General features: G+C 39.9%; 2 protein-coding genes across 4 annotated transcripts in view; one reads left to right on the forward strand and one right to left on the reverse strand.

The window, feature by feature from the left end:
• Positions 1 to 16,349, reverse strand: part of CFAP97 (cilia and flagella associated protein 97) — a 37,944-nt gene extending 21,595 nt beyond the window's left edge. Inside the window, exons 1-2 of the mRNA XM_059384315.1 lie at positions 16,256 to 16,349; positions 7,229 to 8,259 (exon numbers count right to left, since the gene is read on the reverse strand). Of these exons, the coding sequence (XP_059240298.1) occupies positions 7,229 to 8,243 (1,015 nt within the window). The 5' untranslated portion in view covers positions 8,244 to 8,259; positions 16,256 to 16,349. The remainder of the gene's footprint in view (positions 1 to 7,228; positions 8,260 to 16,255) is intronic.
• Positions 16,350 to 16,385: 36 nt separating this feature from the next.
• Positions 16,386 to 26,909, forward strand: part of SNX25 (sorting nexin 25) — a 128,807-nt gene continuing 118,283 nt past the window's right edge. For 2 of the 3 annotated variants that reach the window (XM_059384312.1, XM_059384314.1), the window contains exon 1: positions 23,849 to 24,348. In XM_059384312.1, the coding sequence (XP_059240295.1) occupies positions 23,944 to 24,348 (405 nt within the window). In that variant the 5' untranslated portion in view covers positions 23,849 to 23,943. Of the gene's footprint in view, positions 16,406 to 23,848; positions 24,349 to 26,909 lie in introns of those variants that run through there. The other variant, XM_059384313.1, reaches the window with a different exon arrangement.

The raw sequence follows: 26,909 nt of genomic DNA on the forward strand, positions 1-26,909 counted from the left end.
TCAAACCTGGTCTATCTCTGGAATTCTTGTTAGGTAAAAAACATTGTTTCATTAGGAATTTCTGTTTCCTGGATCCAAAATCATCCTAATACAAAGAGATGATCAGTGACAGTCCTGAACAAAAAGCTCAGGTATCACAAATTATTTTCCATTAGGTGGCTTTTAAAAATCTGACAATTCCAAAAGTGTGAAGTGCTTTCTTTCTACAAGAACCTTGTTATTGGATGTGTCCCCTCTCTCTCACCCTCTCAGTCCTAGGATAGAGTGGTCCTTGTAATTTGTGGAATTAAGAGGCATCTGAGTGGCTTAGTCAGTTAAGCAGCTCCTTCTGCCTTCGGATCAGGTCATGATCCCAGGGTTCTGGATCAAGCCCTGAGTTGGGTTCCCTGCTCAGTGGGGAGCCTTCTTCTTCTCCCTCTGACACTCCCCCCCACCCCTCTTATGCTTTCTCTCTCTCTAGCAAATAAATAAATAAAATGTTTAAAAAACACTAGTAATTTGTGGAATCAAAAAGTACTTAAGAAATGGAACAGTGAGCCCTTAAAATGCAAATTATAATTTAGTCAAACAGTATTAAAAAAAACACAATAAAACCTGCAAGTCATTTTAACATTTTCTATTACACTGTTTTCAACATCCATTTATACTGTTTTTAACCTAATTTTATTTTATTTTTTAAGATTTTATTTATTTATTTGACAGAGAGAGAGAGAGACAGTGAGAGAGGGAACATAAGTAGGGGGAGTGGGAGAAGTAGGCTCCCCACTGAGCAGGGAGCCTGATACGGAGCTTGATCCCAGGACCTTGGGATCATGACCTGAGACGAAAGCAGACACTTAATAACTGGGCCACCCAGACGCCCCTCAACTTAATTTTCAAGAAAAAATTTTTTTTACAAATTTAATTTATTTATTTGAGAGAAAGGGAGAGCACACGTGGGTTGGGGGTAGGAGTAGAGAAAGGGACAAGCAGACTCCATACTGAGGGCTCAATCTCATAACCTTGAGATGGTGACCTGATAACAGGAGTGCCCCAAAGACAGTTTTATGAGATACTTTATATGCCAAATGTTAGGCTGCTACTTTTAAAGACCTGTAAATCACATTTGAAATGAAGAACTCAGCACTAGAAATAGCATAGAAGAAAAAAAGCAAATATATTAAGATGCACATTATTAATACAAAGCATCAGTGACCAGTCTACATTATCTCATCAGATAAAATTTTTTTTTTAAAGATTTTATTTATTTATTTGACAGAGAGAGACACAGCGAGAGAGGGAACACAAGCAGGGGGAGTGGAAGAGGGAGAAGTAGGCTTCCCACCAAGCAGGGAGCCCGATGCAGGGCTCAATCCCAGGATGCTGGGATCATGACCTGAGCCTAAGGCAGATGCTTAATGACTGAGCCATCCAGGTGCCCCTGATCAGATACATTTTAATGATTTAATTTCAAACACCTTCCAAATTTTATCCTACAGAAATTATTTTTAAAAACAAATTCTGTTGCAGTGTCTGGTTGGCTCAATTGGTAGAGCATGTGACCAATATCAGGGTTGAATCCAAGTCCCACATTGGGTGTAGAGATTACTTAAAAAAAACAAAAAACAAAAAAAAACAAAAAAAAACTTTAAAAATAAATATAAATGAAAATTATGTCAACTTCAAGGAAAACAACTGACAGTATTTTTTGGTGAAAATAAAATCTGAGTGTTTTAGTAAAAATCAGGATTTTTGGCAAACTTGAGTTTGAAAGCTTCCCAAAAGCCTCCTTATGAGATTGGTAGTGATATTAACAACTATAATTTCTATATAGTGTATTATGAAATACGTCATTTGTAAGCTCAACAAACCAGTATTTTCCAAATAACCTATATATTCTGTTATAAAACTATGAAGGGGTAAAAGACACATTCAAAATGTAAGATCAATAAGTTATACAATAATACACTATGATTTAGTCTCAAATGTCACATTGTAACTAACATTTAAGAAATTAATACCTGTGGAATCTTGGTATCAAAGAATATCTAAAATTAACTGAAAGGGCATTAAAATACTCCTCCATTTTCTAAAGATCTGTGAGGCCAGTTTTTCTTCATGTACTTTAACCAAAATATCACAACAGATGTATACAGAAGCCAGTACAAGAATCCAGCTATCTTCTATTGCCACGCATCAGAGATTGGCAAAAATCACTCAGTTTTTGAAAGACAGTTATGTTTCATAAAACATCCTTATTACCATTACTGGTTTATTACCATTATTCTTAGATGAATTAATACTGTTTAAATTTCTAATGTGATAAATATTAATAGATATAATCCACACAAAAAAAGGCTCTTTGGGGTCCTCAATAATTTTTAAGAGTGTGAATGTTTTTGGTCCAAAGGCCAAAAAGTTTGAAAACTGTTGGGGTAGAGCACTGGGGTTTGCACTGGCAATCTGGAAGGGTTGAAGACAGGGAAGACCTCAACTTGATCAATCATCAACCTCATGAATCATACAACTGATCTTATACACTAGAAAGTGGCCATAAATTTTTTTTAAAAAGTGAAAATTTTTACAGTGGATGGCTCCACAAAGATTTTCCCTAAAAAAGAATATTAATAAAATATATTAGCAATTGTAATTTTGACTATGGCACAGATGTATCCTGTGTCTTTCAGATGCCAATCTAAGAGGTAATTGTTAAAAATAAATCAAATGTCAGTGAAATATATGAAATATGCTTCCTGACCACTGCAGCTATGCAACAACAGAAGTTTCCCTTTGTTCTTTCACTGAGAAATACTGCCTATTTTGTGTCAATAGATTTAAAGATTCTAGCAATGACTAAGATCCTACCCTCATGTGGCTTATACCCTAGTGGGAGAAATAAGCAAATCACACTAATTCCAGGGTCTGATAAGTATCTTGATGGAAGGAAACCAGGCTTTTGTGACAGACAGCCAGGGGCAGGAATGTGAAGCTACTAAAAATAGAACGTTGAGGAAAAAAGTATCTCTGAGGAGATGATATATATACCATAAAACTCGAAACCAAAGGTGTCTATGCAAAGAAAAAAGGCAACAGCAAGTGGGAATAGCCCATAAAAACAAAGTATCTGGGAACAGTAAGGAAGCACTGTGACTGGAGCAAGGTAATAAAAGATTTTTTTTTTAAAAGGAGATGCAAAAAATATCCAATGTACAGTAATGGTTTTCATCGACTGGAATAGCCTATTAGACTAACTGCATCAAAATTTCTGTGGCGCCTAGGCATCAGTATTTGTTTTGTGTTTGTTTTAATATTAGTCTCCCAGGTGACACTAATATATTGCCTGGGATGAGAATCACTGGGCATTGACTCTGTTAGGCTACAATAAGGAATTTGGATTTTATTCTTAACATAAGAGTGAGCCCATGGAAGAGTTAAGAAAGAAAGTAGTAAGGCTGATTTTATTTTTAAAAGATCACTCTGGTTGTTAGTGGAAGAAGCAAAGGGGCAAGAACAAAAAAACTCAATCCTGAAAGTTTTAAGAGATTGAGTGGAGGGGGTGGAGGCTTAACAACTACATGATAATGGCCAAATTCCAAGAGCCTGATTTTTCAGACACACTAAACAATCAGTAGGTACACAATCAGAGCAAAGAGAAAAGAAAACCTATAAAAAAGGGGACAAGTGTAAACTCCTCCAAAACACTTTACCCATCTGACTATGAGAATCATTTGATTACCTAAGGGATTTGTTTATACTCTTACATTACCACCATATGTAAATTATGTACCAAAAAAATTTATTTTTTCAACTGCATTTCAAACAGAGAATACAATTCACAATTTAAAAATGTTATCTTCAAGTAACTATTTTACAGTTACATTTACTAGAGTAAAGATAAAGTTTCAAGCTATTTTTACCTCATCTGGAAAAAACTATTTCTTTCACACTAAAGAATAATAATAATAATGAATTGATATGTCCAAAAAATAATAAATTGACGGAAGTACAGCAATAAAAATTTTTACTAATTAAAAAAAGTCTGTATCTTATAAAAATATACCATGCTCATGGATTAGAAGATTAATATTGTTAAAAAGTCACACTACCAAAAACAATCTACAGATTCAGTGCAATCCCCATCAAAATACCAATGGCATTTTTCACAGAGCTAGAACAAAGCATCCTAAAATTTGTATGGAACCACAGAAGACCCCAAATAGCTAAACCAATATTGAGAAAGAATTAAAAAAACACAGTATTACACTTCTTGATTTCAAACTATACTACAAACTATACTACAAAGCTCTAGTAATCAAAATGGTATGGAGTGCCACAAAAACAGACACATAGATCAATGGAACAGAACAGAGAGCCCCAAAATAAGCACACGCATATACAGTCAATCTATGACAAAGAAGACAAGATTATACAACGGGGAAAAGACTGTCTCTTCAATAAATGGTGTTAGAAAAACCAGACAGATACATGCAAAAGAATGAAACTGGACCATCTTATACCATATACAAAAATAAACTAAACATGGATTAAAGATTTGAATGTAACTCCTGAAACCATAAACACCTGGAAGAAAACATAGGCAGTAAGCTCTCTGACATCAGTATTTGCAGTATCTTTTTTGGACTAGTCTCCTCAGGCAAGGGCAATAAAAGCTAAAATGAATACGATTACACCAAACTAAGAAGCTTTTGTTCAGTGAAGAAAACCATCAATGAAATGAAAAGGCAATCTACTGAATGTGAGAAGATATTTGAATCATACATCTGATAAGGGGTTTGGTTTGTATACCCAAAATATATAAAGAACTTGCACTTTCAAAAACTATCAAAAAAATAACCTGATTAAAAAATGAGCAGAGGACCTGAGCAGACCACAATGAAATATTACCTCATACCTGTCGGAATGGCTAAAATGAAAAAGACAAGAAATAACAAGTGTTGGTGAGGACAGGAGAAAGAATCCCTCGTGTGCTATTGGTGGGGATGCAGAATGGTGTAGTCACAGTAGAAAACAGTAAGGGAGGTTCCTGAGAAAATTAAAAATAGAAATGGCATATGATCCAGTAATTCCATTACTGGGTATTTAATCCAAAGAAATCAGAAAACATTAACTTATGGGGCACCTGCGTGACTCAGTTGGTTAAGCATCCAACTTCTGATCTCAGCTCAGGTCTTGATATCAAGAGTCATGAGTTCGAGCCCCACATTGGGCTTCACGCTGGGTATAGAACCTACAAACAAAACACTAATTTGAAAAGATATATGGACTCCTATGTTTATTGATTATTTATTATTTACAGTAGTCAAAATAAGGAAGCAACCTAAGTGTTCATACATAGATGAATGGATAAAGAAAATGTGGTATATATGTACAATGCACTATTACTCAGCAATAAAAAAGAATGAGATCTTTTCATTTGCAACATGGGTGGACCCAGAGGGTATAATATTGAGAAATCAGTCAGAGAAAGACAAGCACCATATGACTTCACTCATATGTGGAATTTCAGAAACAAAACAAACAAAGAAAAAAAGACAAAAAAACAGACTCTTAAATACAGAGAACAAACTAGTGGTTATCAGAGATGAGGTGGATGAGTGGATGGTGAAATAAGGAAAGGAAATTCACAGTACACTTGTCACGATGGGCACCGAGAACTATACAGAATTGTTCAATCATTACACTGTACACCTGAAACTTTAACAGTGTGTATTAATTACACTTTAATTTTTTAAAAAAGGTCAGAGACCTGAATAGCCATCTTTCCAAAGATGACAGGATGACCTACGACAGCAGACAGGTACTGAAAAGGATGCTCATCATAACTAATCCTCAGGGAAATGCAAACCAAAACCGCAATAAGGTGCCACCTCACACCTGTCAGAATGGCTAAAATCAACAATACAAAAACAACAGGGGTTGCTGAGGATGCAGAGAAAAGGGAACCCTCTTACACTGTTGGGAATGTACATGGCGCAGCAGCTACAGAAAACACAATAGAAGTTCCTCAAAAAATTAAAACCAGAAAGGCCATATGATCCAGCAATCTACTTTTGGGTATTTATCAAAAGAAAATGAAAACACCAATTTGAAGAGACATGCACACCCTATGTTCACTGCAGCATCATTAACCATAGTCAAGATATGGAAGCAACCGAAGTATCCATAGCCAAATGAATGGATAAAGATGAGATATATACATATAATACAATTATTACTCAGCGATAAGATATCTTGCCATTTGTGGTGCCACGGACCTAGAGGGTATGATGCTAAGTGAAATAAGATGAAGACAAATACACTGTTTGTCTTTCACTTGTATGTGGAATCTAAAACCCAAACAAAAGAACAATACTAAACAGACTCAGATATAGGAAACAAACTGTTGCTTACCAGAGGAGAGGAAGGGTTAGGGGCTGCGGGGGACAAAAGAGGTGAGGGGAATTAAGAGGTACAAACTTCCAGTTATAAAATAAGTCACAGGGATGTAATATACAGTATAAGGAATATGGTCAACAATATTGTAATAATTTTGCACAGTGACAGATGGTAACTAGACCTATCATGGGCATCATCTCATAATTTATAAAAGTACTGAATCACTGTGATATATACCTGAAGCCAATAGACTACTGTGTCAATAATACTTCCAAAAATTTGTATCTTAAAGGAACTGCCACCTGAATTATGCTATTTCATCAACTTGGTAATTAGTTTTCAAGTAATCCTCTTTAACCTTTAAAGTCTGAATAGTTCCCTACAGTTTATTCCAAAATTTCATTTGGTAGCATTTCTTGCCACTTTCTCTGATATGAAGACAACAGGTCAGGTTATTTTAATTTTAGTACTGTTGCCTTTCTTAAAGAAGAAAGTGAAATCTATCTCATGCCCACATCTCTCAAATGTGAAAAACATCTGTCTCCACTTCTCTCATTTCTGTTGTCTATATGGTCCCTCCAAACTTTATGACTTTGTAAGAAACTAAACAAAATTAGGGTAGTAGTTACTAGTCCTCATTCATTAGCTTTTCAATATTATAACTAATGATATTCCAAGTATTTTTAAGGTAAAATAGGATATTTGGTAAAGTTATTACATCAATTATCCCAAACAATAAAATATATCTATTTTAGAAAAATCAGTGCAAATTCACAGTATTTGCTATTTAAGCTCAATATACCATGAAGTTTACTATTTGCCCAATATTTATAGCTTTTAAAAAGAAAATTACCTTTCAAAAGATGATTGAGATCCATTGTGTCATGTAAGGCTTTTTGTTTGTATCTGTGGTCTGAATTGGAATCTAACACTGAAGATTTTGAAGTGAGATCAGGCCCATGTTTTTCTTGCCCTTTTTTGGTTGATTTCAAAGATTTTGAATTATTTTTTAAATCTTCAACATTTCCATATACTTCTTGACTCACGTTTTCCTGCCTTTTAACTTTTACTTTTTGATCATTTGATGCTCCCAGTTCAAAAGACTGAACAGGGCTGATGTCTGGAGTTGACAGTGGAGTGACATCTGTCACAGTATCTTCCGATTCCTCAGGGTAATCATTGACTTTTGGTTTAGTACTTGAAGGCTGTATTCCTGCTGATTTCATTCCTGGTTTATATTTCTGTTTTGGTGATAAGTGGGTTACACCGCATAGACGTTTCTTTAATGATGGCGATGAATCAGAAATACAGTTATCGGACCCTGCATCTGAACAATCTGTGCCTGAACTTGAAGATGAGGAAGACAGAGAGGAAGAGGAGGAAGAGGAATTATTTTTGGAATACTTTTTACTTATGTTTTTCTTAAAGTTATTAGATGGTTTAGCTGACTTGGACCTGACATGTCTTTTCCCATCATCACTGCTTTCCTCTCCATCTGTATAATAATCATCCTCACCTTCTTTTATAATTTTAGGAATTCTCCTTGGAGTGGGCAAGTGTACTTTATGCCCTGTTGTAGCATCCCACAATTTTTTTGATCTTGGAGTGGTCAATGATAAAGAATTTCTGGTTTGCATATTATCATTTTCTACAGAGTGTTCTTCTGGAGGAATTTCCTCCTTTTTTTCATTTTCCTTTTTTTGTATTCCAAATTTCGAATTTTCCGTATCTTTATCTATTCTCTCTTCAGGGTCATCATTTTGCTTGCCAAAAACTGTGTTACTTTCACATTTCTTTGCTTCTTCAAAGTCACTGTCAAAGAAGGAATGGTCCACTTCACCTTCTGATACATCTATAAACCGATCCATGGTGGTAAAAATATATCTGAAAAAGAGGCCAGTGTTACCATCAAACTAAAGAATAATTTCCCAGTACTTTTCACTTTTTGTAGTAATTACATATCCCAAACTGAGAAGTTTGATTACAGAGAAATGACAAAAAAATAGAGCCACCAAAAAAAAAAAAAAAAAAAAGTAACTCAGTAAGTGATAATCAGGCACAAGGGTAACAATAAATTGTACCAGTGATGTGAAACTTAAGTTCAGTTCACAAGAGTACTCAAGGCAAGTTTATCACAAACATATACCTCAGTAAATAGCCATACACCTAGGTGAACCCTAAGGAAAATCTGCCTTCAGTAAGTACAATTAGAATAAGAAGGGATGGTGTTAAACCTCCCCCAAATCAGCTAAGCCATCCTGAATTTAGAATTTGACCTCTAATACTATTCTCCACTTAAAAAACAAAAACAAAAACAAACACACACACACACCCCAAACAAAAAAAAAACCCATAAGTCAAAAAACTGTAATGACTTGGAAGGCAGTTAATTCTATTTCTGGAGGTAAAGAAAAACAAGGGCCTAGAAGATCTTACTGTTATAAGAAGGTACAGTATTCAAATATGCCTGATACCGTGATAATACAACAAAGGCTCTAGTTTAAAGGGGTTTCCAGGGCGCCTGGGTGGCTCAGTGGGTTAAGCCACTGCCTTCGGCTCAGGTCATGATCTCAGGGTCCTGGGAGCAAGGCCCGCATCGGGCTCCCTGCTCAGCGGGGAGCTTGCTTCCCTGCCTGCCTCTCTGTCTACTTGTGATCTCTCTGTCAAATAAATAAATAAAATCTTAAAAAAAAAAAAAAAAAAAAGGAGGGGTTTCCACTGTCCAAGTTGGAAAATTTAGTACTGGAAAACAAAACACACAAAATACTCTTAAAAATGAAAAAGTACTTCCATGGAAAGCTATTATATGATATTCAAAATCGTAATGATATTCAAAAGGGCAAATAATATGAGGTACATTAAAGGAAAGGTACATATAATATAATAATATACAGCCAACAATCCAATTGTGCACTCAGTATACTCAAATTATGATTAATTCTACGACAATTAAAAAAACATGTAATCTGTATTCTCAATCAACCATGATACTCTGGAGCCTTTTATTGCTTAAGTGATCCTGCAACCTATAAAACAAGTACAAACATGATTTAAAAATCAACCAAACTCAAACTATCAGTACTAATGCAATAGGTTAATAAGACATCATTGGGTAACTTACTCTGCCTTAAAGGTTTTGAAGAATTTAAGAGATTCTGACATAATAAACATAAAAACTTAACTATTCAAAATCAACTTTTAGATGCTTATTTAATTTAATAACTTACCAGATTTATTAAAAATGTCTAAGTGCTTAGTTAGACTTCCTTTATTAGGTATATAAGTATCCCTGGCCAGATGTCCAAGGTACTTGAGAAAATCAAATATACTAAAATTGTAATTGTGCTGTTCATATAAATTAAATTTGCCAGTCTGCAAATGGTATAGAATGTTCAGGGAAAATCAAGCTAAGTGAAGATTAATCAAAGTACTAGTGAGTTTTATTTTATTTATTAACATATAATATATTATTTGCCCCAGAGGTACAGGTCTGTACAGGCTTACACATTTCACAGCACTCACCATAGCACTAATACTCTAATATTCCCCACAATGTCCATAACCCAGCCACCCTATCCCTATCCCCTCCAATCCCCAGCAACCCTCAGTTTGTTTCCGTGAGATTAAGAGTCTCTTATGGTTAGTACAAGTGAGTTTTAAAATTCTAACACATTATTATACTTAAATTGAGAAAAGATATGTAAGTAGATCTTAAAAGTTTAAAGAAAAATCAGATAACTTATACCTAAACAATAAATACAAGAAATATTATTTCCCATAGCACAGATCAATGCCCTCGTAAGTTTCAAAACTCTATCAACAGAAGGATGCCTTCTCCACAAACCCTCAAAGATATTTAATAGGTTTTAGAGGTCAAATTAAAGTCTACTCTTTTAATTTATAAAAACTGAAACTTATCTCCTTGGCATTTGGCTATTAATTTTCAGAGCCATAAAAAACCCATCAGCCTTTTAAATCAGTACCTTCACTTCGGAAATTCATCCTAAGAATATAGTACTAAAAAGAAAGAATGGTATGCATTATAGTATTACCTGTACTGAAAAAACTTAAATGAAAAAATACTATGATCCATTAAAAAAATTATTTACATCAGGGGTCAGCAGGCTACTGTGCATGAACCAAATCTGACCTGCCATCTGTTTCTGTAAATAAAGTTTTACTGGAACACAGCCACAGGTTTAGATATTGTCTCTGACAGCTATCACACTATACCTGTAGAGTTTAGTAGCTGTGACATAGACTACAATATATTTATCACAAAGCCTAAAATATTTATCAACTGACCCTTTACTGAAAAAGCTTGTGGACCCCTGATTTAGGTGATATATCAGCATGAAAAATGCACAATACAAAACTGTTTATCCATACCGGATTAATAATACAATTTACGCATTTAAATAAAAACCAGGGGGGAAAAGAGCAAAATTAAGTTGACCTGTTTGAAGAAAACCAACAATCTCACTACATTTTTAATATTTCCATTACTGTTTTTATATAGTGTCCCTGCAATAAATTAAGTAGACTGGGAGTCTGCACAATGAAAAAGAATGAACAGAGTCAGACACAAACTTGGTTTTGCCACCTACGAACTGTATTTCTGGGCACATGTAAATGTTCATCACAGCACTACTGTTTCTAACAGCAATGAGTTAGGAAAAACGCAAAGTCTAATAAGAGGAAAATGAATAAGCAAAATATTGTATCTGACATACTATATGTCAGTCAAAAAGGATGAGCTAAGATCTACAAAAATAATATTTACTAAAGAGAATTAAATGAACAATTATATAAAACTTAAAACACACATGATACTGAATTCCTCATGGGAACAAAATTACATAGCATGGCCTGGAAGGACCAGTTCTTAGCTAATAAACAGCTAAGAGTATGAGGCTGTGAGGGAAGAGGAGGAATGAGGGTGAAGAAGCCCATAGAAGGTAAAAATAAAGAACCTGGCATAGGCCTGGGATCATGGCTCACCACATCACAAAGAGTATGACTGACGGGCACCTGGCTGGCTCCGCAATTTGAGCATATGACTCTTCATCTCTGGGTTGCGAGCTGGAGCCCCAAGTTGGGCATAGTGCCTACTTAATTTTAAAAATATAAAAATAAAAATAAAAAAAGAGTATGACTGATCATTGTCAATACAACTCTGCTCATCTGAGTTCAAAAAGGAAACCAATAAATCAAAACAGCCACTGCAGGCTGGCCAGCTCTTACATTATTTTGCCATTAAATTCCCAAAAGTTACCCTCTTTTGTAAGGTAATTAACTCTTTGATCCAAAATACCAAGGGATGGAATAAAAAAGGGTTACAGGTAAATTTTTTTTTCTCTTTCACTTTATTACATGGTTAAAAATACCTTTGTGATTTAAAAAATTTGAGGGGGGGTGTTGCCTGGGTGGCTCAGTCTGGATAAGCGTCTGACTCTCAATTTCTGCTCAGGTCAGGATCTCAGGGTGGTGAGATCCATGATCCCAGAGTTATGAGACAAAGCATGAAGCCTGCTTAAGATTAGCTCTGTCCTGCTCACTCTGCCCTTCCCTCCACCCCTGCCTCCCCGTGCTCTCTCAAAAAAAAAAAAAAAAGAATTGTTTTTTGGGATGCCTGGGTAGCTCAGTTGGTTAGGTGGCTGCCTTCAGCTCAGGTCATGATGCCAGGGTTCTGGGATCGAGTCCTGAATTGGGCTCTCTGCTCAGCAGGGAGCCTGCTTCTCCCTCTGCCTCTGCCTGCTGCTCCCCTTGGCTTGTGCTCTCCCTGTCAAATAAATAAATCTTTTAAAAAATTTGTTTTTATGGGGCACCTGAGTGGCTCAGTGAGTTAAGCTGCTGCCTTCGGCTCAGGTCATAATCTCAGGGTCCTGGGATCAAGTCCCGCATTGGGCTCTCTGCTCAGCAGGGAGCCTGCTTCCCTCTCTCTCTCTTTGCCTGCCTCTCCGTCTACTTGTGATTTCTGTCAAATAAATAAATAAAATCTTTAAAAAAAAATTGTTTAAGTTTCTTCAAAATTTAAAAACAAAAGGTTTTATGGAATTGCCTGGAGCATAAATTTCCCTAGTTTAGTTTAAAAAACAACTCTTTCAGGGTGCCTGGGTGGCTCAGTGGGTTAAAGCCTCTGCCTTCGGCTTGGGTCATGATCCCAGGGTCCTGGGATCGAGCCCCACATTGGGCTCCCTGCTCACCAGGGAGCCTGCTTCCTCCTCTCTCTCTGCCTGCCTCTCTGCCTACTTGTGATCTCTGTCAAATAAATAAACAAAATCTTAAAAAACAACAACAACTCTTTCAAAAACAAATCACCAAATCATTCTATCATGCCTCAGAAAAACTTGTTTTTCAGGAAATACACAAAATCACTAACATAACTCTCATTGGTATTAGTATTACTATTCTAGTACAACTAAGAGCTAAAACATATTTAAGGTTAAGAGGTTTTTATCATTCCCATTTACCAATGAGAAAAATGAAGCAGAGCAAGAACTTGCCCAGAGTCACACAGCTTGGTAAGTGGCAAAGCCAGGATTCGCAGGCAGGCAGGCAGGCAGGCAGGCAAAGTTTAAAGATCATGTTATTAATCACTGTTTATTCTGCTTCAAAATAAGGTCCTTAACTAAGATATGGGTTTTTTTTTTAAATCTTTAAAATACATTGCTATGATATCTATGATTTATCTAATAATAAACTGCAAGATAACAAGATCTTCTCATCAAGGGGACTTTTAAAGGAAAACGGGATCTATTTAGCAATACGGTTTTAGGAACAGTTCTATGCAGAAAAAGAGGATCTGTACAGTTAAAATTAGATACACATGTGATTGCCACACATTTTGCTGGAATTTATTTGCTATGTAGCAATTTTCCATTAACAAAGTAAACTGAAAAAAACCTCATGGGAACCACAAACTAAACCAGTGGTAGCCTTGAGTAAATTAAAAAGTGTTAACCTAGGTAACAAGAATTCAGAACTTTAACTTATGACCCTCTCTATCCCAATCTGAGCTTGTGACCAAACCACCTGTCCAAAGACGGTAGTGAATTACAAAGGTATTTCTGACAAGGAGTGACAATTGTGGAAGTCACTAAATTTGAAATGTTTCCAACATGCCTCCTCTTTATGTGTTTGGCATATCAAGTCAATTTTGCGATCCCTGATAATCTTGGGTAAGACCTACGTAAAGTTCCCTATGAAGGTGCATGGCAAAATAATTCAAGTTAGAGCTAATACCCTTCCATACCCTTAGAGTTTCCCAACAGTCCTGAAAGGAAAAAAATTTACCACCTTACTTTAGGTATGAAGAGACTAAGACCTAGCAATTCAAATGGCTTTAATAATTTAAACTGATAAGTGTCAAGTATGTCTCTTATGATTTCAAGCTTTATCAAATTTGTGAATTAAAAAAAAAACTGAGATAGTTGAAATTAAGGATTCAAATGGATAAGTGGAAAAAAAAGCTATCACTCACAGAGATTTTATGACGTGCCAAGCACTATTCTAAGCACTCTTTCATTGATCATTTGCCACTGATTATTTTCACTGACCATTTAATACTGGTAATGACAAGGAAACTGAAGCACAGAGGTTAACTGACATGTTCAAAGACCATGTGGCTAGAAAGCAGTAGAGTCAGGATTTGAGTCCAGAGAGTCAGCCGTCTTACTGGTTATGCTGTATTGAAACAAGCAAAGGAAAATGAATAAGCCAAAAACCTAATGGGGAGGTATACTCTGAAACTGCCAAATAATAACACAATAATAGCACAGACACAGAATGAGGGAAGGTGAGTAGGGCAGGTGCACTGAGGGGCCCAAGTTCAAAGAACGTTCACTGAAAAAAGACTTGGAGCTTACCAAGTGGCAAAAGAATGACTGAGAAATCAAAACATTAAAATGCTCTTAAGTCATTCCAGGATAGCAATATGCAATCTTGGGGTAACCTGCATTACATTCTGCTTGGTCAAACTACTTCTTGAATAAAGCAGTTAGCTCTCAGTGCTATGGTGAAGAGTCTAGAATCTAAGTCATGATCAATGTTTTATAGAACAAGGGATTCATAGTTAGTAAAAGTAACGGTTAAGAGAAAGGGTATGCTCAGATAAAGGACTGTGATATGAAAAAAGATTTTAGAGCTGTTATTTGTAGTTACAGATGTAGAACTTCCATCAACAGATGTAATCTATAAGAAACCTGTTCTTAATAAAATTAAAAAAAGAAAAAACAAAACTTGTTTTTTGTTTTTTTTTAAAGAAACCTTTTCTTAAATCAACATCAGAATTGCTCAAAATGGAATGGGCTACTTTCTAGGATTATGAGCCATGAGTCACTAGATAGATTTTGGAGCAAAAGCTCAATGTCCACTTGTGATGCTACAGAGGGAATTCATGCATTAGGAGGACATGATTTTCCCAACCATAACATTTTATCAACTAGGTCTAAATCCTAACAAATATTTGTAATCCAAATAATTAGATAGTTCTTTGAAATCCGTTTTTCATAGCTAACAGTTTCGTTCCTTATCTCCTTACTAAACTGGGAACTCTAACATTAGACATTCAAAGAATGTTTATCTGATGAAGGAGTTTGGAGCTAGGAGGCTTAAGATTTTCTGCTACGTAAGCAGAAAATTCACTGCTTTTCCCTGAGCTAGTTCCCTTGACAGTTTTCCACAATTGTTCCCCTCCAACACCCATACCTCCACCACACACACCAGAACTAACTATCCTCTGATCTGTATTTACATGGTTGATGTAACCCTCAACGGTTGTTAAGGACCCACCTTACTTAGTGTTCATGAGAGGTGGCGAAACACCTGGGAGACTTTTCAGGCATAATACCCAACAGATAGGGTTATTGTAAGGATTTAAGCACTGCGGTGATTTAACTGAATTTATGGAAAAAATTATCCAACCATCCCACCCACTAGGCAATCCTTCCCATAACTTTTATTTCAAAGTTAGTGAGATTCAATTAACACTGGAAAATGAAAATGTGGACTTAGGACTGTCACGATTCTCTTTACAACATATTGGGAAAGGATAGAAATGAAATGATAATTCATTTAATAACTCTTCTGGGGCTCAGTGAAAACCTCTATTTGTCAAAAGCTGCCTGGGCGTCACTTGGACACTTACCATTTGTATAACTCCCGCAGAGCCAGCAACAGAAATACTAATGCTTTTTAAGATACAAATACCAAATAAGAATCTGGCATTTTTCAAACTGTCATTTCGTTACTGTGACATCGCATTATTTCTGAAATTAGGTGTATAATACGCTCCTAATAAGGTAACCGACTGGGTATGAAAATTCCGGCCCTAAGTAAAAATCCGTTTTCCAGGACTTGAGTCAAGGGTCCGTTCACTACCTCTTCTTGACCACCCCCTTCCCCGCCCCCCCAGGGCAGCAGAAGATAACTGAGAGGCCGCCCTCAGGCTCCCGAGTTCAGAGTCAAGTCTTCAGAGGTGGGCGGCGCCGACCCGAACCCGGCTCCCAGTTACCCCCACTTCCTGACTCAGGGCCGACCCCGGCCCCCGGGCCATCCCCGAACGCACCCTGGGGGTAGGCCGGGCGGTTCCCACAGGGGCCGGCTGAGGTGCGGGAGGCCCCAAGGACCCTCCGGCCGCGGGCTCGGAAGCCTTTGTTGTGGTTACACCCACCACTGGAGAGGCTGGTTGGGCAGCAGCGCCCACGGAGCAAAGGGGTGGGGGTCCCGGCCAGGCCGTCTTTCCTAACCTCCCGCGCTGGATTCCTCACAGCGACCCTGAGGACTCGCCGCTGCCTGGGCTCCGGAGACAGGAAACGGACCCCCAAACGGAGGCGAGGGAGGCGGGCGGGGAAGAAGGGGTTGCTCGCGCGCCGCTTACCTGGGTGCTGTGGCCGTCGCCGCCCTCTCGCGCGCCGCCAGCGGCGTTCTAGAGTCGCGCGCACGCGCTAGCGCGCGCACGCACGCCCCACACGCGGCTCCCAGCGGCACGGCTCGAGCTTCCGGAGGCGGAGAGAGCGGAAAGGGAAAGGTGGGGGGTGCAGAGGGAGCGTCGCGAGTACCGCGGGAACTGGGCGGGGGCCAAACGTGCGGCGCGGCGGCTCCTCGTGGCCCCTCGCGGCGCGGGGGGAGGGGGGCGTCATAGAGCGCGGTGGGCCGGCCGGAGGCCTAGAGAGGCTCTCTGTGCCGCGCCCCACTGCGGGTGTCGGGGAGGGGGAAGTCAGGCCCACGACTGCGAGTGGGAAGGCGCACGTGAAGAAATGAGGCTTGGAGGCCGTTAGTTGCCCAGCGCACCGTTAAGGTCTTACCGCTACTGCCCCCCACCCCCACCCCCGCTACTAAGGGCAATGCGGTGGACCTAGTTGGTACAGCGGCTAGTTGGGAAAGTGGCTTCAATTATCTTATAAGTCGTTACCAAAACAACGGCAGTAATAAAGGGGGGCAGCTGTGACTTCGTGATTCTTTTTATCAGCAGAACTCCGATCAAAGAACTAGTTGGTTCTACGATGCAAGAGCCGGTAACGCGTTCTGACTACTGGTGAACGAGGTGGGTGGTTAAAGGAAGAAAGAAGTGATCTCTGCGGAATATGTTGAAAGCTATCATTTTTCGGCTTCGAACTCCCAGGCACATAGTAGTTGTGATAGGGTAATGGTGCCCCACATATGTACCCTTCCTAATCCCTGGAACCGGTGAATAGGCCATTGCACGTGGCAAAAGGAACTTGGTGCAGTGGGGTTAAGGATCTTTTCTGTGTGTGTGTGTGATTAAGGGTCTTGAGATGGGAAAATCAACCTAGATTATCCAGGGGCGTTCGGTGTAATCCTATGGTTTCTCAAAAATGAGAGTCAAGAAGTTTGGAGTCGTTAGTAGGAGTGATGGTTGTAGAAGCAAGAGGTTGTTAATGTAGAGCACCGTGACTTCAGTTAACAATACTGTATTGCGTATTGGAAAGTCAATACTGTAGATCTTAAACGTTTCTCATCATGTAAGAAGTTCTCAGGGGCGATGGGGTGGCTCAGTTAAGCCCCCAACTCTTGATTTCCTCTCAGGTCACGACCTCAGGGTGGTGAGATAGAGCCCTGAGTGAGGCTATTAAGGCTTAAGAGTCTTTTTTTTTTTTTTTTTTTTAAATTTATTTATTTGACAGACAAGAGATCACAAGTAGGTGGAGAGGCAGGCAGAGAGAGAGGAGGAAGCAGGCTCCCCGCTGAGCAGAGAGCCCGATGTGGGGCTCGATCCCAGGACCCTGGGATCATGACCCAAGCTGAAGGCAGAGGCTTTAACCCACTGAGCCACCCAGGCGCCCCAAGGCTTAAGAGTCTTAAGGCCCTTGAGTGTGGAGCCTGCTTAACATTCCTTTTCCTACTTCCTCTGCCCCTCCTCTCTCTCTCTTGCTCCAAAAAAAGTTTTTATCTCAAGGGAATAAATACGTAACTATGTGAGGTGGTGGATGTTAACTAGACTTATTGTGGTATTCCTTTCATAGCTGTACATCCTGGACTTACATGCTGTTATATGTAAGTTATATCAATAAAACTAAAAAAAAAAAATTTTTTTTAAATAAAAAGCAGCAAGAGGTCAGAGTGATGTAAGGGGACCTTGAAGCAGGGAAAGCAGGCACCTCTGGAAGTTGACAAAAGGAAGAAAAGGTGTTCTCCCCTGAAGCCTCCTAGAGGAATGAAACCCTGTAAATACCATGATCTTAGGCTTCTGACCTCTAGAACAGAAAGAATAAATTTGTGTTGTTTTAAAGCACTAAATTTGTAGTTATTTATTATAGCAGCAGTAGACACCTAATACATTGGGTAGTCAATAACAGTTTTTGCATGAAAGTGCAAAGAAAGCGAGGAACTAAGGGTTATCCATATCCTAGGGAGTGTCACTAAGGAACTGACTGTATTTTCGTTCTTTACAATGCATTTTGTACTTTCGAGTTATAACTACCAGCAAGTACACAGTATCCTCCTGTTCTTTTTATAGATTAAAAAGTAGGATTTCACTTAATTCTGCCTGATGAAATTTTGCTGGCACCATTTCCCAGGGATGATTTTCTACTCTGTGGTCAAAAGTTTGTTATACAAAGGGTTTGAATAAACATTTCTCTGAAGAATATATGCAAATGGCCAGTAAGCACATGAAAAGATGTTCAACATGGCTAATCGTTAGGGAAATGCAAACAAATCATGAAATCCCACTTCACACACATTATGATGGCTATTATAAAAATAAGAGAAAAAATAAAAAGGATTGGCAAAAATGTGGAGAGATTGGGAACCTTGTATATTGCTCATGGGAATGTGAAATGGTATGACTGATGTGGAAAACCATGGCAGAGATCAATAAACTGAACTCAGAGCTACCATATGCCCCAGCGATTTCACTTTGGGTATGTACCCAGAGGAGTTGAAAGCAGAGTTTCAAACACATATTTGTGCACCCATGTTCACAGTAGCAGTATTCACCAAAGCCAAAAGCTGGAAATAACCCAAATGTCTGTCAACAGATGGATAAGCTAAATGTGGTACATTCATGCAGGAATATTATTCAGCCGTAAACAGGAATGAAGTTAAGCTAGATGCTACAACATGGATGAATCTTGAGAACATTATGCTAAGCGAAATAAGCCAGGCATGAAGGGACAAATATGACCCCACATATATGAGGTACCTAAAATAGGCAAGTCACAGTAACCGAAATTAGAAGTGGGGGGCCTGACTAGTTCAGTTGATGGAGTATGCAATTCTTGATCTTGGAATTGTGGATTTGAGCCCCACATTGGGTGTGAAGATTGTTTAAAAATAAAATCTAAAAAGAGGAAAAAAGAGACCAGTGGGGGTTGGCGTGGAGAGGGGAGGGGGAGTTCTTATTTAATGCATGCGGCATTTCACTACAGGTTGACAAGAATGATCTAGAGATGGATACTGGTGATGGATGTACAACAGTGTGAATGTACCTAATGCCACTGAACTGTACACTTAAAGATGGTAAAATATTAATATTTGTGTATGTTTTATGATTAAAAAATAGCAAAAAAGGCTTATATCTTAAGCTTTAATTTTGGCTTTTTCTGAACTACGAATTTGTAAAAATTTTGCCTTTTGCCTGGTTTTCTTTTCCTATAAAGAGCACATCATCAGTAGTCTATATTGAATGAATCAATAAGCAAATGAAATAGATGGTAAATAAGCTTCTTCAGGCCAGAGATTTTAATTGCTTTGTGCCTCTTCATAATTCTGGTCATAGAGGGTCATTAACTCATAAGTGAAAAAAGGCTCTTCCCCAGATTCATTAAATCTGGACTCTTATCAGAAAAGATGAAAATAATATCCCCTGGCCCCTTTTCAAAAATTGTTTTTCACTTATTGTAAACCTCTTGGAACAGAATATGGGCTTGACTTTCTGCAGAGAGCAATTAAAAGATCTTTTTGCATAATAGCTGGAGGTTTTTTCATGTATGCTAAACTTTCTTATGAGGAAATGTATTTTTTTTAATTTAGGAATTAAGTTTTGAAGGATGAAGTCTTTATGGAGTTGAAGTTTACAACCAAATTGAAATTAAATATAGTTTCATATTTTTTAAGTTTCTTAAGGGGGTACCTTCAAAATATCTAAGTGCTCTAAGAGGAAATTGAGAAAGTAAAATGACTTAGATTCACATTTGAATCTCCTGTACTTCCACAAAGCAGAATTAGTGGCTCTCTTCTCACCACCATAGAACTTTGTAATACCTTAGTAATATATATTACATTGCTTTATGCTTTCCCCCAAACCCAGTTAGAATGTGAGCTCTTCAGGGACAGAGACCATTTTTTTTTTTTTTTTTTAAGATTTATTTGAGAGAGGGGCAGAAGCAGAGGGAGAGAGAGAATCTCCACCAGACCCCACTAAGCAGGGAGCCTGATGTGGGGCTCAATCCCACAACCCTGAGATCATAACCTGAGCTGAAATCACGAGTGGGATGCTTAACCAATTGAGCCACCCAGGCTGTCTGCAGAGACTATGTTTTACATTGTTTTCTAACAAAGCACCTAGCTAATATTTTTGTACTGAATGAAAGAATAAATAGAAGTCACATACTACTTCTAGAAGTTCACAATATATTGAAGAGCTGGATGAATGCTATTGTACTGGTTTTGTAAGGACATTATTTGTATAATATAGAAAGCAGTTTGTTTTGTCCTTTGACATTACTTTTAGCTATTTGAAAGATGGCATCGTGGAGGAGAATCATATAATTTAGGTCCACCACCTACTAGCTCTGTGATTTTGAGCAAGTCATTTAACTTCACCAAGTCTCAGTTTCCTAGTCTGGAAAATGGGATTATAAAATTTACCTTATGTCCTTTGTAGAGTTATAGTGAGGAACTTATGTTTTAAACAGGATTTCCGAAAGTTGAAGTTTCCATTAAGGGATACCTGGGTGGCTCAGTGAGTTAGGTGTCTGCCTTTGGGGTCATGATTCTAGGGTCCTGGCATCTAGCCCAGCATCTGTCTCCCGGCTCGGCAGGGCGTCTGCTTCTCCCTCTCCTTCTCCTCCCCTCCACTTGTGCTCTCCTGCTCTCTCTCTCAAATAAATAAAATCTTTTTTTTAAAAGAAGTTTCCATTAAAATATGAGGTTTTTTTTTTTACTTTTATTTTTTTATTTCTAAATATAGTATCATGGAAGAATATCATTTATTCATTCAAAAATATTTATTAAGGGCCTACTCTGTGCAACCCCTATTCATACTCTAATTAATACTCTAATACTAATTTTTATTGTCTATAGGTATGTTCTCTTTCCTAGAGCAAATAAATGACAAATGAGAGACACTGGCTTCGTTTTGGTAGTATATAAACGCTTTATATAATATTAAATACATAGTGTTAATCTGAAAATATTAAAAATCTTTTCCTAATTTATGTAAGTATATTTAATCCATATTGTGTCCTGCCTACTTTTAATACATATCATGAAAAAGTATCAAGATCAGTTCAAAAATTTTTTTGCCCACATGCATTTTGGAGAAATTAGTTAATAATTAAACACAATTTATATTCTTTTTTAATAATCTGCTGCCCAATAATACTGGATATTAAATTTAAGTGACTGTAGAATTTTTTTCATTTTGTTTCATAACTTGAAAATATTAGAATAAAGCTAAATGATACATCTATATATATAAGCATCAAACTCTTTACTGAGAAACATAGTTGTATACTGTCTCCCTTCCCCCTATCTTCCCTAGGTCCATTTGTTCATTTTATAAGTAAATAGAATTAGATTATGAGGAACTATCAATTCCAAGAACAAGAAATGTGAACTTTAACATATTTACAGTGCTAGGTCACAGGATACCACTGATTTTGGTGACCAGCCAGATGATCCACAAGAAACTGATTAGTGTGTTCCCTCAAAGCAAATGGTGGTAAGTTGTTAAACTAATGCAACCAATGAATTATACTCCCCCTATTTAAGCCCATGTGTAGGCCCCTCCCCACTTAATTACTGGATGGGCCATATGATTTGCTTTGGCCAATGGGACATTAGCAAATATAACCTAAGCAAAAGCAAAGCTAAGCATTAGCAAATATAACCTAAGCAAAAGCTTAAAAAAAAACGTGGCATTCCTGAGACTGTCCTGAGAAAAAGGCCAACCTGACCTTTTGGAGGGTAAGGATACAGGGAGCAGAGACAAGCCGTCTCAACAGAGAGTCCATAGATCACACAGTCCCAGCCTATGCATCCAGGAGGCCATAGTTTCATTAGTGACCCCAGGCAAGAAGAGCAGAATTGCCCAACTGACCCCAGTCCAAATTGCTGACCCACAAAATCATAAGCAAATGAAATGGTTGTTATTTGGTGGTAGTTTGTTATGCAACAGTAGATAACTGTGGCACACTGTATTTCCAGTATGTCTTCTTTTGGATAATAACCTCTTGGATAATACTTTGTTTCAAAAGAATAAATAACTGGAATTTAAATAAAAACTTGAAACAAACAAAAGTATTTGGCAGGTAAAAATCAAATTGCACGGCTCATTGTATGTACATTATTCATAAAACAATTAAAAAATTAAAAATAAAAAAAATCCATCAAATATCTTACTTCCTGTGAATGTTGTATTTGTCCTTTGTTGAAATAATGACAGACGATTCCTTATAGAAAAACAGTATAGTCACAGTAATTTGAAAATACATTTTAATGCTTTTCTTCACTATGCTCCCTGGGAAGCAGGATATAACGCATTTTATTGGACAACAATAGTGCAGTAGTTGAACTGTTGAAATTCTTCAGGATTGCTATGAGAAGAGAGTTCTGACACTTCGCTTTTGTTTCCCCCCATCCTTTATTTCTCACTGCTTTTCTCGTCTATTTACTTCTTCCCCTTCTTCTTTCTATTCCGGATTGGCCCTATCACCCGTCCTTTCAAATCATTAATCTCTTCAGAGTTCCATCATTTCCTTTACAATTCTTTCATCTATCAAAGATACAGCTGCTTCTTTTACTGCTCTTAGTAGTAATTACTAGTATTTAGCATATTAGCATCTTTTCAGTAAACATCTGTATATTAAGCATGGGATCGTGATAGGAGAATTAGGAAAATAACGTACTCTAGAAATTATTTGGACCTTTTGGCTCGTGTAGGTAATAACACTTCTATTGACTCTTTGTAACAAAAACATAGGGACTTGGAGCCAAAGTGCTTATGGCAGCTGTGCACACCCTCTGGCACCAGGCCGACTTTGGGGGCCTTTCCATAACTAGCAATTGCAGGCTTCATTACTCTTGCACGTTCGTCGGATTCTTTCCCTGAAGGGGAAAAAAAAAAAAGGAAGGTTGTTGGGGGGGAAACTGCATTAAAAGCGAGGATCAGGAATGCTTGCCGATTTTATCTAAATAGCAGGTGAAAACAAAGCAGAAATTTGGGGAACCCTAAGCTTGGGAGATTACTTGGCCGTGAAGAACGGAGAGCGAGGATTCAGGGATCACCTGAGCCGGAGAATTACAAACGCTTCTGACACCTGCCGCAAAATTTTCCATCGCGGACGGTACCCTGCGGGGAGGGGAGCAGGAGCGCCGGCCCGAGCAGTTACCCTGGCGATTGGTGGCGCCCCCTCCCCTGAGGGGCAGCGGCGGTCCGACCCCGCCCCCGCGCCGCGGGTGGGCGGTGGGGGCCGGGCGCGGCCGGGCACCTCCCACCTGTCACTCAGCGGGCCGCGGTCGCTCTCCGCCCCCCGCCTGACAGGCACCTCGGGGCCGCCCCCGCCCCCGCTCCGCCTCAGGCTTCGCCAGCTTAAGTCACAACAAGGTCCGGCTACCTGGGCGCGCCCGGCCGGACGGCTGCGGGGCGGGCGCCGGGTGGCGGCGCTGAGGGCTCGCCGAGAGGAGCTCCGCGGCGTCTGTTGGAGCCGTTCCCTCGGTGGGCCGCCGGCGAGGGCATGAGCGCCGACCGCCCGTGCCTCAGGAGCGGCGGCGGCGGGAGCGGCGAGAGGAGGAGGCGCCGCGGAGAGGCCACCGTCCAGGGCAGCGCCGGGGGACAGCAGGGCAGGAAATGTGCCTGTGCTTAGCGGCTCAGGAGGCAGCATGCACCCCGATGCCACCGACAGCAGCGGCGCCGGCCTCAACCTCGCGCCGGCCGCAGCCGCCGGCGGCCGCCCTGACTCCGGCGCCCCGGGCGAGCGCCGGCCGGACCCCCGGGAAGACGCGGCGGCGCCGGGGGCTCCTGGCGGCGGGAGCTGGCGAGTGCCAGTGGCCGTGGCCGCACTCGCCGCCGTGTGCCTCTCCTGGCTGGGGCCCGGTTGCTGGCAGGCGACCGGAGGCGTGGGGCCGTGCACCGTCCTGCTCAGGCTCTGCCTGTACCTGGGCTGCGCCGCGGCCGCCTTCCTCCTGGGGACCCTGTTCTCCCTCGTCTGCCGGAGCCGGCGAGCCCCTCCGCCCGACTTCGTCGCCGCCTGGAGACGGCTGGCTGCGGCCGCCCGCCGGCCGGGGGTAAGCACCGGTCTCCCCAGTGCCTCGCGCGCCGGGGCCTCCGCCCGGCCCTCCGCGCTTCCGGTGCCCGCCGCCCGTCTCAGAGCCCCGGGTGGCGGCAGCGGCAGCGGCGAGGTTTGTCCTCCGCCCCGGCTGCCGGAGAGGAACCGGGCTGGGGTTGGTTGGCCCCGCGGGTAGCTGCGAGCGGGCTCCGGGCTCCTCCGGGCTGGCGAGATGCTCGCCGAGATGCACGTTGTTAGGCTGTGTAGTTGCTCCACAACCACCCCCAGGCACAACCTCGGTAGCCGAATAATCACTCCGAATCTTGGATGCTGCTCTGCAGTTGGCGGCGGGGGCACTCACTGTACGCACGCGCTGCGCCCTACATCGGTCACTGTATTTCTAACCGTTCTCTGGGGGAGGTAACTTTATGACCTTTTACCGATGGGGAAACTTGTTCAGAGAGGCTGACTTGGCTTAATTCTCATCCTGCCAATACCTCTCATCCCAAATCTGGTGCACTGTGTAGATCAGTGGCGCAGTCCCAGCTAGTTTCTGTGCTTTCGAAAAGGGATGTCAGATATAATTTCAGTTTGCAACAAAAGGAACCGTATTCCCAGTGGGTTGGGGACAGCAGGGCGGTGATTAGACAGGAATGAGCTCTTCCCTTCTTCGGTGCCAAACCATTGCTCGATCAACGTCCCAGCTTCCTTTGATAACCTTATCTAAGTGAAACTTAATTCTGATGTAGCTTGTTAGCTTGTGTGTTTGGGGCACATTATGCCGAGTCTGAGATTTGTTTCTGCCAGTAATTTATTTAACATGGGTTTACTAAGAGAATTATAACTTAAATTTCATAAGCCAATAGGATACAGGATAATGGCTCTAAACAAGGAAGTGAAGAACTAACATACTCCACAAACCAGTGATAGATGAATACACCATTGTTCTAGGGGATAGAGAAAGTCCAGATTCATTCATTCATTCAGAATTGGTTCTTGGTAGAATCAGTGCTTTCAACAAAAAGCTGGGCATTAGCTGCTGGGACACAGAGCTAGTGGTGTTGCTAGTAGCATTGGTGTTGGGAGGCAAGGTGAGCTGCTCTGAAGGTTAGTACTTTAGGGACAGTTACACAGCTTGCACCACTGCAAGAGAAATAGACTCACCAAGGCAGAAACAGATGTCCCTTTCCCTCCTGAGACGGCTGCCTGGTTTAACACCCTGCTGACCAAGAGTTGCCTGACCCCAGCAGGAACAAGTGTCTCAAGATCTACAGAGAGCTGTTCAGATCAGCAAAGAGTAGCCTTGGCCAGATTGAATACTCTGGGTTAAGTCCACACAAATTACTGATATTTAAAGTTTAAAGTGTCCATTACATCATAGTTATTCTTCCATATATTTAGATGGATAAGCACTCTAAGAGCACAGTAGTTTTGCAGATACCATCTTGGCAGGGTTTCTCAAATTCACTGTCCAATCAAAAGAACTTCATTTAAAAACGTGAATTTGAAATCTTAACCAATGGATAGCATAACTTGGCACTCACTGCTTGACTGAACGATATTGTCATTAAACTGAAAGTGCCTAGCCACTTTAAGCTAAGGGAAATGGCAGTGATTCAGCTTCATAAAAATATTTGTTAGAGGGAACATTGCCCTCTGGGTTTTGTATTTGCTTATACTATGATCTGCTTATAGTTTTGTAAATATCAAGCTCTTCATCAAAATTACCCTGTCCTGAGTCAGTCTCTTCTGAATGTACTCTTTAGATAATGGCTGGAGGATCGTAGGTAAGGAAGTCAGGCATCCTCACTCTGTAAATTCGGTATATTAAGGAAAAGGAGCTTCTGTTTTCCTCGGTGGTCTCAAAAATTAGTAATGTTTATTTCTTTTAAAAACCTTCATGAAACAGTCCTTTTTTTCGTATCTAATTTAGCAAGAGTTGATGGGCAGGTGTATTTTTCCTCTTGATTTTTCTCTATAATGGTAGAAAATAAGAATCCCGATTTTACTAACTGGTTTATTGATTTATAAATAATGTCCCAATTCTTTAGAGTATTGTAAGAAGTTATAATTCAGTCAGTACATATTAAGTGTTTTATATGAGCCAGGTATTATTCTGGAAGCTGGGATTGAATCAGTGAGACACATAAGAGCCCTCCCTACTCCCTGGAGATTATATTCTTATGGGAGATCAGGCCATAAATAAGGTGATATTTTTAGATAGTGATAAATGCTTGTGAGACAAAAAGTAAGAGTTAAATGATTAAGAGTTCCTAGTAGGTGAGAGCAGGAAGTTTAGATGATGAGGTCAGGGTCAAAACCTAGTGTATTGCATTTTGCCTCTGAAGGCACAGAAGTTTTATATTGTGGGTTACCACTATTTCCGGGAAAATACATTTCCCCAAACCGCCCCCCTCCACCACCAACTCATTTAGACCTCTGGGTAGATAAAACTTGGATTAACATCGAGAAAGATGCTTTAGTAGAGGAATTTGAGAAAATAGTATCTTAAAGGTGACAGAAAACGAAGCAGTATATTGTAATTCTTTATGATTACAACTGGAAGATTTCAGTTAATAG

The sequence above is a fragment of the Mustela nigripes genome, chromosome 18 (genome assembly GCF_022355385.1).
Source record: "Mustela nigripes isolate SB6536 chromosome 18, MUSNIG.SB6536, whole genome shotgun sequence".
NCBI lineage: Eukaryota > Metazoa > Chordata > Mammalia > Carnivora > Mustelidae > Mustela > Mustela nigripes.